Source organism: Vanellus vanellus, assembly GCF_965231255.1.
Source record: "Vanellus vanellus genome assembly, chromosome: 6".
Classification (NCBI taxonomy): Eukaryota; Metazoa; Chordata; class Aves; order Charadriiformes; family Charadriidae; genus Vanellus; species Vanellus vanellus.
Genome location: NC_138911.1, coordinates 54,332,673 through 54,346,600, shown reverse-complemented (window position 1 = coordinate 54,346,600; position 13,928 = coordinate 54,332,673). Strand labels below are relative to the sequence as shown.

General features: G+C 46.4%; 1 protein-coding gene across 2 annotated transcripts in view; it reads left to right on the top strand.

Moving 5' to 3' along the window:
- The window catches only part of RTN1 (reticulon 1), a gene marked incomplete at both ends in the record, with an annotated part of 125,059 nt that overhangs the window by 97,166 nt on the left and 13,965 nt on the right, over positions 1–13,928 (top strand). The window contains one exon of one of the 2 annotated variants that reach the window (XM_082485907.1): positions 11,752–11,812. The exons of the other annotated variant lie outside the window; for it this stretch is intronic. Coding sequence (XP_082342033.1) covers positions 11,752–11,812 — 61 coding nt within the window. Of the gene's footprint in view, positions 1–11,751; positions 11,813–13,928 lie in introns of those variants that run through there. 2 annotated transcript variants of the gene reach the window in all.

Here is a 13,928-nt window from a genome sequence, read left to right as displayed (position 1 = left end):
TTATGGCTGTGGCATTTGTGGTCAGGAGGCTTCAGCTTTAATGTAATCCCTTTGCTTTACCTTTGTCTCCTCCCTGGAGGGGTGGCGATCATACCCTCCTGTGCATTTTGGGACCCCAAAGATACCAAGTTAGCTCTGTAATAGCTCCATGTGTCCGCTGGGCAGCCTCTCTCCTCTCTGGGTCATGGTAAAAAACAGATTATTTGCGGTTTGAGGGCAAACCAAGGAAGGGCTGGGGAAAGGGCGATGGGTCACGCAGACCTGCATGGCATAGGCAGGGCTCAATACAGCTTTTTGGGTGGGTGGTGTGTTTTGTATGGGAAACTGATTCAGAAAGAAAGAACTTGTAGGAGAAAATGGACCTTAAGCAACAGCCACCAGCTCTTCCTGCCTCTCTCATGCAGCAATCTCTCGCTAGAAGGGCTCTCACCCTACATGGACACCAGCTCACTCTGCCACTGGAGGCCAAGCTGGACACCCACTGCCTCAGGCATGATTCCGTGGGACCTGGTCCTGCTGTGGGAGCCAGGTCCTCTTGTGGTGGTCTTATTTGCAGGATGTGAGCCCTGCTCCTGGCAGCCGCACACCTGGTATATTCTACTTGACCCCTGTTTCTTGGTGAGTGGGAAAAAAGCCTCTCAGATATGGTGCCTTTAACAAGGCCCTGAGGTGAATGAGTTGCTGGCTGCTACTTATGCAGGGTGTCTTTCCTGCATGGAAAAGAAGCGTGTTTTATCCTCCATCACTTGCAAAATGTTCAAGTTTTGAAGGCTGCTTCTGTCTGTGGCAGCCTAAGGACAAAGTGAGGCAGAAGCCTGTTTTTTTCCAAAATAAACCCCAAGCCAAGCCCTTTTGGCTGCAGGACGGCCTCCCATTTTGGCAGCTGGAAAACCCATCCACCCTTGGCCTCTTAAAAAAGCCCGAAATCAGGTGTCAAGAGGTAAAAATAAATGTCACTCCATGCTGGCCGATGATTCCAAAAGTTTCACACTGATCAGAGCCCTTCATTAATTATTTAGCTGAGGGGACATGTGCCGAAGGGTTCTGACACTTCAGATGTGCAAAGTAATTGCCACATTTACTTCCCAGCTAATGGGGAGGCCAAAATAAATTGTATTGGGCTGAGTAGGTATGCGTGGGTGGGCAGGGGAGGGGGAACCAGGACCTTCCTGTTCTTGCATGTGGTTTTATCCATACCCCAGAGCCCACAGAACTTCACTGTGTCTCGAAGGGCTCAGGGTTGTCCCCCTATGTGTCAGCATGGGCCGGACATGTCACAACACTCGGCCACAGCCACCTCCACCCTCCCCTCCGTGCGCTGCTATAAGCAGCCTGTGTCTGTGCATCACGTCTCCTTTTGCTTAGTGCCCACTCCAGGGTTGCTCTGGCTCCTCCGGGCAGCACAGGGGCTGCTGGTTAGTTTGCTCCGAGTTGCCAAAGCAGGATTGGACCCCATGTTGTGAGCGGTGCAGAGCTGCACCCTGCATGCAGGGCTGTGCTCCTCCCCAGTTGCTGAAGCACATGGTGACGAGCAGCAGCTCTCCCTGCTCCAAAAAAAGTAGGTCTCGACTGCAGGTTTGCAACCTGAGGAAAACAAACAAATGCAGAGCAGGATGGCTATATTTATCTGAAACTTAGAAGCTGCGGTTTGCAGGAAACTTTGATCACTTTAAATGTCAAATGACATGGGGAAAAAAAGGAGAAAAAAAGCACAATTAAAACCCAAGTGTTTTGGAAAGGGTAAAAGGTGCTGTTTCCAAAATGAAGTACGATTTCTTCTGGCCTCCATTACTAGACATCCTAATCCAGAGAGGGCTGATGCCTCTTGGTTTCAAGCTAGGGGTACTCAAAGGCAGAGGTTTCCAAAGCCCAGTCCCGCAGGTGCTGAGGACCAGCAGGACTCAGAGACCTGCCTGGCATTCAACAGCAGCTGATCACATCTACTGTATCTGTGAAAGATGAAGTTCATCCAAAACAAAATATGGCATTTGGGTTTGGGGTTTGGGATTGTTTTGTTTGCATACACAGATTGTAGTTTTCATTAATTTATCATAATTTAAAATTAATGTCATGCCATTGTGTTTTATCTCCGATTCATTTGCAACAAATTAATCTTAAGTGTCTGGCGTATGAAATGCAAGAGCCTTATATGGGACACAGGGATATCGTGCTTTTAGTCCCTGGATGTTTTTATTAAGAATGAGGTATCTGATAGAGTACAAAGGGGCATTTGGTGATACCTCTCAGTCAGGGATTTTCAACAAAGATCCATCTAGTTAATTGTTTGCAAGGAGTGAAACACTTGGGGAAAGCGGTTCAGAAATCCCAGCAGATCTTTTGCGATGCTTGCCCAGACCTATTTGACTATTCTCTTGGAATTCCCCAGTTTCTGCAAAAGCCAAACCTGTTGCAAGGGAATTCACTATTCATGCAGAAAATGTAGTATGCTATCCTTCCACCTCGCATTGTTCATGTGCAGTGCTCTGGGATAACAGCTATTTCTGTACCTCTGCAAATCTACACTGTTCCTCTGAAATTACTGCTGCTTCTCCCATATCCATGTGCTATCCGTTATTGAAGCGGAGTGGTTAAATGTACTGTGACATACGGAAAACATTTCCCCTTGTTCAGTTTTGTCCAGCTTATTAATTGATAAAGATGGCAAAATAATTCCATTTTGCATATTTATGTTCAAATGCACTCTATACCTCTTATTATGTATTCACGCTCATGCCAGAGTAGAGGGCTGTTGTTCTTTTGCAGAAGCAATCGGGAAAATGTGGCTTATGGTATTTAACAATATAGTCAGGGAAATCTGAATTCCCTAGGCATTTTAGTTTGTTTTTCTAAATGTGAAATAGTTTTGCTAATCTATCTTTAATCCTTTGGCCTTGAGAATGGGAAATGAAATTGTCTTTTCTCAGATACTAGACGTCAGCATCCAAATCAGGACTTTCTCATTGTGCGCAGAGAGGGGGAGCGAGGATACGTGATATTCAAGTACTCAGAGATGGAATCTGCTTTTCAGAGATAAACCCATTTCCACAAATTCAGTGGGCTTACCTGGGTTCTGCATTTTTTTCCTTCTTTTTTTGCTCATTTTGCTTCTGTATGCATAAGGTATCTAGTTTTAGGGATGAATGATATTCAGTTCCTAATTAGCTGGCTCCAGGGCGTGGATTTTCATTGCATATTTTTCTGATTTGATGCTGGAAGCTTACTTGACCTTGCTTGTGGTGTCTTCCATAAGATACATACACATGATCCATCCTTTCCTCTTTTCTTGGCCCCATGTGAGGGGATGTGCCAGGGCAGGGCCAGCTCCCCCAAATCTCAAACCATCACTGCTTTTCTGTATAGCTCTTCTTCCAGCCGATGTCCTAAAATGCCCACAAAACCATTTTCCCTGTTCATTTCCCCAGCAAACACAACTCTGACCACTTTCCAGGCAACACTTCTGGCACATCATTTCCTGATCTAATTCTTCTAATTGCCCTAGAGGCCCATAATAACATTTAAAAACCAGAGTGCTGCTTTACTGTCCGAAGAGTTTCTCTAGGCAGTGCTCATACTGTCTCTCACCAGAGGCCTGCTCATATTATCCCTTTCCTTTCCCCCTCCCACAGCCTTGCACTGACATTCCTGTCTTACACACCAGTATTTTATGTCCTTCATTTTTCCTTGTTCCCCGCCCCCCCCCCCCCTCCCCCCCCCCCTTGGACAGTACTAATGCAGTCCTCATTCATCAGCCCTTCGCCCCACGCAGCGCTGTTAGCATTGCTGAAATAAGCAGCCACGCTCTCTGCCTCCTCCATCGCCTTTGCAAGCACTGTAGGGTTGGATTTGCTCAGGATTAGAAAGTGTCTGCTTTCTAATCTCCCCACGACCTGTCCCCCCTTCCTCTCCAACCTCGGCCAAAATCTTTTCCATATTAGCAGGTGACTTCCCAGCTTGAGAATGATCTAGAGCTGTGGCTGGGTGAGTGCCAACCCTCCCTTCGCAGAGAGCATTTTGGTACCCAGGTGTCTTGCATCCATGGAGCAGGCGGTTGTGGCTATTACATCCAGTGGTGTATTAGTGATCTGTTGCTGTTTTCTGGGGAAAGCTGAGGTTGCCATGACGATTGTGAGTCGGTCGAGCTGGTGTGTGCATGGTCACAGCATCTGCACACCTCCGCCACTAATGCATTTATCCTCTCGGCCTGCCAATGCAGTGCAGTGGGGGCAGTGGTGGGGGACGCAAAGATGCCCAGGCTGAGATGCTCGAAGCAGCTCTCCATCACAGTGCAGAGGGGTAAGCAGCTCAGGGCCTACTCAGTGACTCCTTTTCCCAAAGAAAATGACTTATTTTTTTTGGAATGGAGGTTGGGGAAGAGACCTGGTCTGTAGTAAGTCACTGCACATTCTTCCACCTGCCTGGTTTGGGCCAGCAGGAGGAGCGCTGGGTGCAGGAGCAGAGGAACCAGCAGAAATGCTGCAAACCAGAGCCAGTTTGCCAACATCCCGGCTGCCTGTGAGAATCCCAGCCTGAATTAGAGGCTTGTGGCACTGCTGCAAAAGAGGCCTCGATCTCCCAAGGGTCTGCTTGCAGGCTGTCGGTTTAATTTGCAGTCGCTTTTGCACAATTTGCAGTTGCATTTTGCACTTAGACAGAGCATCCCAGCCCCTGAATCAGTACCTGGAGCTTCAAAACTTGGGCCTGATCCCAGTAGGGCAGGAGGGAGGGGCTGTAAGATGGAAGCAAGGCTTTGGGCATTTTTGTGGGCACATCAACCCTGAGGGCTGTACTGGAGCTGCCTCAGCCCAGGACCTGGACAGGTGGAGGAGCAAAGAGCAGGACTTAACCAGGGAGGCCCTGTCTAGTGCTGCCATGCAGCAGAGCTGCGTTGGTGTGGCACTTCGCCTGGGCTCACAGCAGAGCTGTGTGCCTGGGACATGGTGCTCTCTGTGTGCCACCACACCACGTACCTGCCTGCTTGTACCAGCGCAGTTCCTGCTCACGCTCTTGTTTCTGCCTCTTACTGCCTCCTCTGCTCCCAGCAAAGCAGCTCGGAGGGGCTGTGCCTGTCAGCATCATGGAGGGAGAACCAGTGAGATGAGATGCTCCAGGGCCACCTCTTCTACTCCCATCACAGGACCTTGCTCAGGCAGGGACAAGGTTCCTGGTGGCTTGTGGCACACCCATGGGGTAAAGTCCAGGCCTCATTTCCCCAGCTCAGGCACTGACAGCCAGACATTGCTTTGAGAATTTGCTACAAGTGTGTCTTCTTCATCTCTTCTGGGCATGCTTGGCCAAATAGGAGGCTCCTCTGTACCCCAGCATCCTTGCACAGCACCAGGCAGGATTTCACCATTTCCAAGAGCAATGCAATCCCAATTCATCTTTATGATCTTGCTTGATCTCCACTGGTCCAAGAATGACAGCCAGTAACACCAGCCTGCAAGTTATATGGCAAAAATGAATGAGGCTCCTTTGCCAGAGCAGCAGATGTTGTGCTGGGTGCTGCAGAAATAAAGCTTAAAAAGCAGAAGATGCCCCAAATTTAAATAGACCAAGCAGACCCAGAGACCTAAGAGAGATAATTCCCAAGGTCACATAAGAAGCCTGTGGCAGACGTGAGGACTGAACATAGATCTCCTGAGGCCCAGCCACACTATGGTCTCAGGACTGTCTTCTCTTTTGTCTTCCAGTCCATTAGGAAGATCAGTTAATGAAATGGAATTAATAATGCCAGCTGCAGCACCAGCAATGCTGTAAGGGAGACAAATTTAGCAGCATAGGCTTAAAAGCAGCAGGCATGAAAATGGGAGTAGGGCTGCAAGCACCATAAATGCCTGTTCTTGCGGGGGAATGCAGTAGGTCAGCCAGAGTTTTAGGGTCTCATCAGCTTTACTGATCAAATCTTAAAGGAGGAATGAAGATGTACCAACTACCTCCCCCAGAGGAGAGAAACACCCAATTTTAAGGTTCCCAGCAACTGAAAAAAGTAGTCCCACTGGAAAGAATCAAAAGACTTTTCTAGGTCAATGGCAGTAATAGAGCCTTCATTTCTATGATCCTCACGGTTCAAAAATAACATTAAAGAACAAGAGAAATTATCCACTTCTGAAGAGTGAGAAGTAAATCAAAATTCATTCTTATGTGTAAGACGTGCTGTTGCCTGCAGTAGTCAGTGAGCTCAAATGGCACTGAAAAGTGCCAGCTGTCTCTGGGATGGCCATTGCAGAGGATCTGTGCCAGGTTCATTGAGCGACTGCACATCAGTGGTTCAATAACCAAAACAGAAAATTGTTTCTTGACAACAGCACCAAATCTAAGGACTTCCCCCCACATAGCTCATTTACTAGGATTCAAAGAAAGGCCACCTCATTCCCAGGGTGGGAAGCAAGTGCAAAATATATCTCACCTGATTCTTTCACCTGCTCGTTTAACTCATGTCACATGGTTGTTGTGAAGTCCTTACAGTAATCTGAGACTTTAAGCAAAAATGGGCATGAAAAACAGATCTGCTGAGCAGAAAGTGAAACAGAGGCGGCAGAGCAGAAGCTTAGCAACATATCTCAAAACACACCTCTTGCCCCTGTGAACAACGCAAATATTTTGACGGGTGATTTTAAAAAACCCTCATAAACACAGGCATTTCAAGACTTCTAAAGGAAATCTCAGGGAAGCTGGAACATTATGTGACATGTTGGGACACAGGGTTTCTTTTGTTATGAGTATTCAGGTCCAGACTTAAACCGTACCAGTTTAAGACCATATTGTCTTTTTTACCAGCTTATTTATTCCTTGTGTGGTCTAAAGACCCGAGAAAAGAAGTAATTAGTCTCCTAAGAGAAAACACCAAAGACTGGGGGCAAAAGGCAGCAAGGACAGAGCTGTCTGTGTTCCACCTAGACTGTGAATGGTGATGGACCTGAAATAGCCCTCAGCATCTCCCAGCTCATGGCCTTTTTGCCTGAGCTGCCTCGGAGAGATTCTGCAGCCCAGAAAATGCATTGTGGAAGAATGAGTGCAAGACAGCAGGAAGGGTGAGAGTAGAGCCAGGATCTGGCCCATCCCTCTGCTATTGACAGCCTCCTCACGAAAATGTAATTGCTGGCTGCCCTTGGCTTGGAGTACTCAGGCAAAAATTCCCCACTGCTCTTTAGAGCTTTGAGACATATTAATGCAACTTTTAAAATAGCATCCCCTCTATTTTTGTTTCTAATGTTAAGAACAAATTAGCTTAGAAGAAAAACCCAATGATCTCCCTTAATGCTGTTGTTCTCCTAAAGTGCTAAATGTCAGGATCTTACAGCACCACGTTGCAGATCTGGTGCTGCCCTCAATGTGTCCCACGATGCGTTGACGTGGAGTGATGCAGAGCACTGTTCTGAAAAACATAATCAGTCCAAATGTCTTCAAAGTCACTGCGCTTAGAGCAGAACTGGCAATGGTTTCAGCTCTATCTTTGAAATTTTTATCATTAAATAGTCTTTGAAACCAAGGCTGATTTCCACCCTGCCTTCCAGCAGGATTGTTAAGGGACAGCCCTGAACTTTACGGCCATGTGTGATCCTTCCAATGGTAGAACAGTGGGTACTCCTGAGCTCCTATGGACTGTTATGTCAATTCAAGTATATTTACCTAAGTCTTCGATGTTGCTAACTCTGACCTCATCAGAGCTCATCAATGGTGCACAGGCAGGCTGGGTCACTGTGGAAGTGGGAGGACCTTTGGAAGGAAGCAAGGTAGAGCTGGAGAGCTAGTCCTGATGTGGGGCTTGTTGTGTCCCTGTAAGCAGCACAACCCCGGTGGCCCACACACCACAGCAGGGTGCCCGTGTCCTTTGCTGAGCTGCAGTCTGCACCTTATCCAGCAATCTCTGTTGGGGTTGGAGGGATGGAAAGAATTGAGGCAGACAGCAATACCCTATTTATGTGTTAACTTGGCCAGAAGATTCCCTCAATGGGAGGTTAGGATGGGCTGAAAGCCACCAGGTAACTTTATTTTACTGAGTCCTTACCTCACACATCCTACATACATGGGTCATTATCTCCAGCAGAGCTACTTAACAGGCAAATGCCAATGAGCCCACTTGGCTTGTGGCTGTGCCATCCACATTGAGCTTTAGGTGACCTCACTAAAACATCTTAAGATCTGTAATCATTTCAGTAACATCCTGTGGCAAAAGGAGGCTTCCCGTGGACAGTGCTCTGAAGGGAAGGGAAGCAAATTCCACTTACTGCTTTTAATTGTGCTTCCATTCATGGTCACAGGAAAACTCTCCTCCAAGACAGCAGTATCCTGCTGTTGACGCCAAGATCTCCGACCTGTGCATGTCTCAGCCTTTGAAGATCCAGGCAGCGTTATGCATATTTGTGCCCTCCAGTCTGCTCAGTAAATGTTTAGTTGGTGGTCCTGATTTAGTTTTGTTGCAAAGAAGTAGTTATCGCCCTCAGTCTATTGATGGACAACTGCTTAGTCCTAATTCTGGCTCACTACTTACTGAATGCATAATTTAAATTCTCATTGCAGAAATGCATTTTTTATCAATTGCCATTTTAGTCCTGGATCCACCCAGGGCTGACTGGGATTTTGTTAAACTTTTTGTGCAAGTCTATACAGACACACATACAGCATTAATACCAGGTGCTGCCTCTCTCCCTCACCTGACAGCTCCTGGGATAAGTGAGTGCATGCTGGAAGACCTTCTTACATCATTTGCATTTTCTAAGTTTGTTCGTCTCACAGTTAAAGTTGAGTTCTGTTTCATAGAATCATAGAATGGTTTAGGTTGGAAAGGACCTTGAAGATCATCGAGTTCCAACCCCCCTGCCATAGGCAGGGACACCTCCCACTAGACCACGTTGCCCAAGCCCACGTCCAGCCTGGCCTTGAACACCTCCAGGGACAGGGCCTAAACAGCCTCTCTGGGCAACCTGTTCCAGTGCCTTACCACCCTCAAAGGGAAAAATTTCTTCCTAATGTTTAATCTAAACCTGCCCTCTTCCAGTTTAAAGCCATTCCCCCTCGTCCTATCGCTACATGCCCTAGTAAAAAGTCCTTCCCCAGCTCTCCTGTAGGCCCCCTTTAGGTACTGGAAGGCCGCAATAAGATCTCCCCGAGCCTTCTCTTCTCCAGGCTGAACAGCCCCAACTCTTTCAGCCTCTCCTCATAGGAGAGGTGCTCCAGCCCTCAGATCATCCTCATGGCTCTCCTCTGGACATGCTCCAGCAGGTCCATGTGTTTCTGACACAAATGCGTTGTTCTTGTTACTGGTGGTAAAGTGATGGGTTCTGGTGCCCTGAATTAACTTAGCTCTGGAAGTACCGTGGGACAGTCTAATCACATGGGCTAGGTCTGAAGAGACACTTTCCAAAGGGAAGTAAGAATTTAAACAGGAAAACTAATGGTGTGGTTTATTTTGGTGCCCTGGGGAAGGAGATGGAGACCTGAAGTCTGGGGCAAGAAGAATCCCTACCAGCAATGAAGGAAAGGAGAAATCATCACTGTTTCATACAACACTAGGATGTTAAATGTACACGGACCACTCTTCTGTCCAAAGGGAATTTGTCTTTTATATCTGACTGAGAAATGAGGGTTGCAGTGAGACTGAGCTGAGATTTTGTGTCTTCTCACTGCTGTGTTGCTGGTGGTACCTGCCCAATAGCCATGAGTTTCACTGATGCACTGTTTGAGGTCTCTTTGCCTTTTTTTCAAGGACTCAAGGATTTAGGAGTTTCATGTATATGATGGCTCTGTTTTATATATGCTGTTTGTAAATACTTCGTATTATGGATTGGTGCTGGGAACCCCATCGCAGAGATGCAAACAGTGTGCAGAGCAAAATGTATCAATAAGGATATTTTCTGTTCTTGCAAAGGGTCTAAAGCAATCAGTTCATGCTGAGATATCATCTCTTCCCAACCTATTTCTTCCTTTTTCAACAAATCCAGGAAGAATGTAAAATCAAGACTTGTAACATTGTTTGTAGATGGTTTAATCTTACTATATGCAATGACAATTGAAGCCAGTTCTTCACCAATTAGTTAATTATTTCCCTGTTAGGGGACTGAAGATGCTGGATTCAAGCCTAAAGCAAGTCTTTTGGGGGATTTCAAAGATGGTTTTGAAACATGAACAATAGCTGTTGACCTCCATAATCCCAGCAGAGTTTCCTAGGTAAAGGTTAAGATCACAGTGTGCTGAATCTCTCCTTAAATTTTGGCTTTCTTCTATGAGTTACCTGAGGGAAGGATAAGTGACCTACTACTGCCAGTTGGAGGAGATCTCTGTTAACTCAAGCATTAAAGACTATTTGGTTTCAGAACCAAAAGAGCAGAGAAATTCAAACTCTGTTCCCCATGTTGATGTGTAGGTGACCCACTGTGTCTGTGCTGGTGTCTGTTTCCATATAAAAAAGCTAAACTTGGTATAACACAGCTAAAGTAAAATTATTTCATAAACTAGCAGGATCTACAAGATTAAATACAACCTCAGAGCTGAGTGGTCCCCAGTTGGGATCATTCTGCCAGTGATTACTGGACCAAGTCTGATATGCTGTATCTCAGGTCAGTCTTCAGTGAAATGGGGTGAGTTTTCACAGAGCTTCTTTGTGATTAATAACCACCTCACTCCCCAAAATCTGAAAAGGCAAATAAGTTGGGTGGATGTAAAGCATTTTCTTTCCAAGTATTTACCAAGTACCGCTTGGCCATTGCTTAGTTATGACATCTCTGCAAGGCTACTTATAGTAGTTTATTGGTGGGGAAACTGAGGCAAGGGCAGTGTTTTACCCGGGGAGGGGTGTAAGGGCTGGTATTATAATTCAGTCATTAGTGGGCTCACAGTTACTACAGAGAGCGCATGCTTTTTCACAAATTATCTTGTATACCTACACTCCTACACCACAAATCCTGGTTTATGCAGCATTTTGAGCAGCGGGAGGAGGCAGTGCTCATACCCCGCACACCCTAACCTGGTTGCAGCTTGCAGTGCTCAGCATCTGGGAGGCCATGTGGGTCACCCCATGCTTGCGGGTGCTCATGCCCGCAGGGGGAGAAGGGTGATCCCCGGTGGTGTGGGTACTCTGCTATTTTCTTCTGTTTCTGGAATAGTTTTGAAAAAAATAGTGAAATGGAGGTTGCTCTATTAGGGTCAGCTCCTGAGCATGGGTTTCTCCTACCTGCTCCCCAGTCTCCCCCAACTGGGCAGAGGAGAGGGGGGCATCAGAACCTGGAGAGCTTAGGCAAAATTTGGCCCTCACAAAAAAAAAAAAAAAGAAAAAAAAAGAAAACACCAGATTTCATCACTCTCAAGAAATTTCTGGAACACGAATAGTCACAACCACAACCATAGAGTCACATAGGAAACACTGCTCGTCCCCGTCCTCGTCCCCGTCGTCCCCCCCCCTCCACCCACACCCAAATTGTTTTTATTCCTTTGCCCGTCAGGTTGCCTTAACCATTTCGATGGCTTAGGAGGCTAAGCCGCCGAGTGCAAGCTTTTGATTTGAAAGGGGACTGCATCCCCTTTTCAAAGGAGCCTGCTCCCTAGGGCAACCACATCACACTGCTGATTTGCTGCAGTGGAGACCGCAGCGCGTACAATATGCCCTCCCCCCTCCGCCTGTGCTGCTTACAGCATCAGTCCGGAGCCGAGCGGGGAGACGGGAGCGATACCCGCTAACCCACCCATGCTCGGGAATGCCTGACTGGTAACGCAGTGCCTCCGACGAAAGGACCGGCAATTCCTCAGCTCTCCGAGATGCAAGCCAGTGCCGATTCCACCAAGATGGACTGTCTTTGGAGCAACTGGAAATGTCAGGGTATTATATCTATTCTAGTGTTGCATGCTAGAAGGACTGCATGTCAGAGGAGGCAAAGGCAGCATCCATCCATTTTTGCATTGTTCACCTGCGGGCCTTTGCATGCTGTTTTCTCTCCCTCCCCGTGAAGCTTTTCTTTGGGGGTAATTTAAGAAAGAAAGATAAAAAGCCCTTAATTCTGTTATTTGAATGTATTTCTCCCATCTCCAGCTGTCTCACCCTGAAAGCATCCAGGATATGGGACCTTCCTTCCCACCTTACAGCTCATTCCCAAAGCATCCACCCTTGCTGTTAGCGGTATCATTTCTCCTCCCTGACTCTCTCCATCAGGCTGCCGCTGGCATGATTTCATACCTTTCGGGCTTTAGGAAAGCCGGGCGACGGTGATTTTGTGCCTGCTCGGGCTCGCGAGGGTTCGAGGCGGTTGTGTTGGGCGCCTGGGTGCATCCTGCCCACGGACACACCCATAGTGAGGGCTTAGCCTAGCGTCGACACAAAGAAAACGCAGCTTCGGCAAGAAGTGCGATAGCACCGTGGTGGCCGTGGCATTGCCACCCACTTTGTACTTTGATGTAGGATTGCTTTAAAAAAAAAAGAAAAAAATGGAATCCCTTCATTGTGCTTTCCAGCACTCTGCTGAGCCGTTCGGGGGCAAAATATTGCGATGATGTTGTCTTGCTGCAGAGCAGGCGAGGGGAACAATAGCATCTCCCATTTGGGCTTATTTTCAGCTTATTTTGAGCGGGTCGGTGTCTGCGCTGGGTGGGGCTGGCTACCTTCCCGGGCGCCTCGGACAGCTTTTCAGCCATTTTTAGTCGCCTTCACACTTCCCAGCCAGCATCGAGCCTTTGTTTTGATAAAAGACAGTCTCTGTGACGCTGCTCGGAGGGCAGATTAGAGGGAGAAAAGCTTGCGGCTGATCCTGCCGGGCAGGCTGCTGCCTGCTTTGGGCAGGCTTGTTTGAATGTATTTTTTAATTTTAAGATGCACGTTTATGCTGAATAGACAGTACATGATGGTGATGCTCACAACACGGTCCCTGGGAGAGAGATTACTCTATAGCATCATCTCATTAAGGGGTCCAGGATGCTTGCAGACATAGTTTCGTAAACGCAGCTCAATGTAACAGAAGCAGAAAACCTTCCTAGTGTTTTTGGGGGAGGGGAGGGCAGGGGGAGATCTTTCAGACACTTGTCTTTAGGGAACTTGATATTTTTACAGTCTTAATTCAGCACCTAATTCTGTTTATGGCCTGAGGATTTTTTAGGGAAGATGGGTAGCTGGAAAGTAAACAGATGCACCTGTTAAATGCCAGCCTCCGGCAGCTCGGGCTTTCCATACCATAATCAAGGGCTAGGGTTTTCCATAGGATTACATGATTCATTAAGTTTATATGGGAGAGCCACAACCAAACTTCAGGGTCTTTTCAGCTGAGCTTTACATATAAACTTCTTGTTAAGTGGCATTTGTTTTTTTGTTTATTTTGTTTCCAAAAAGGCTCAATATTTTGCTGGTCCTTATAAAAACATTAATTTGCTGAGTCAGATTGCTGAACCACCTGTATTTAGAGGCAAACTAAATATTTGCCCTCTTTATCAGAAAAAAAATATTTATTCATAATTTTTAAAAAGGAGGGAATAACAAAGGGCATACTGCTATTGTTTAATTAATAATTAATAATAATAGTGGTCTTTCTCTCCTTCTGTGTTCTCCTTTTTTAAACCAAGAGGTAGATTTGCTGAGAATGAAATGACACGTCCCATGCTGATTTGAAAAAAAAAAAAAATCTGAAAAAATCAACGCAGCTAAAATAAATCACTTGCCTCACTTCCACATCATTTGCATATCGTTTTTTTTTTCTTGGGTGGTGTTTTATGAATCAATAATGATCCTGCAGAAAACATGATATAGCCAGAATATTATTTCTGTCGGCAAAATTCTTTGATCAGTCCCAGATAAAATAGAAGGAATTTAAAATTCAGAAGAATGAAGACCAGAGACTTGATTCATTGATTCTTTTAATATCTATTATTCATGTAGTCTCTGCCTCAACCCAGAATATCAGTTTCATGCAAACCTGGAGTTGTATAATTTTGCCAACTTTATTATCAAGGGG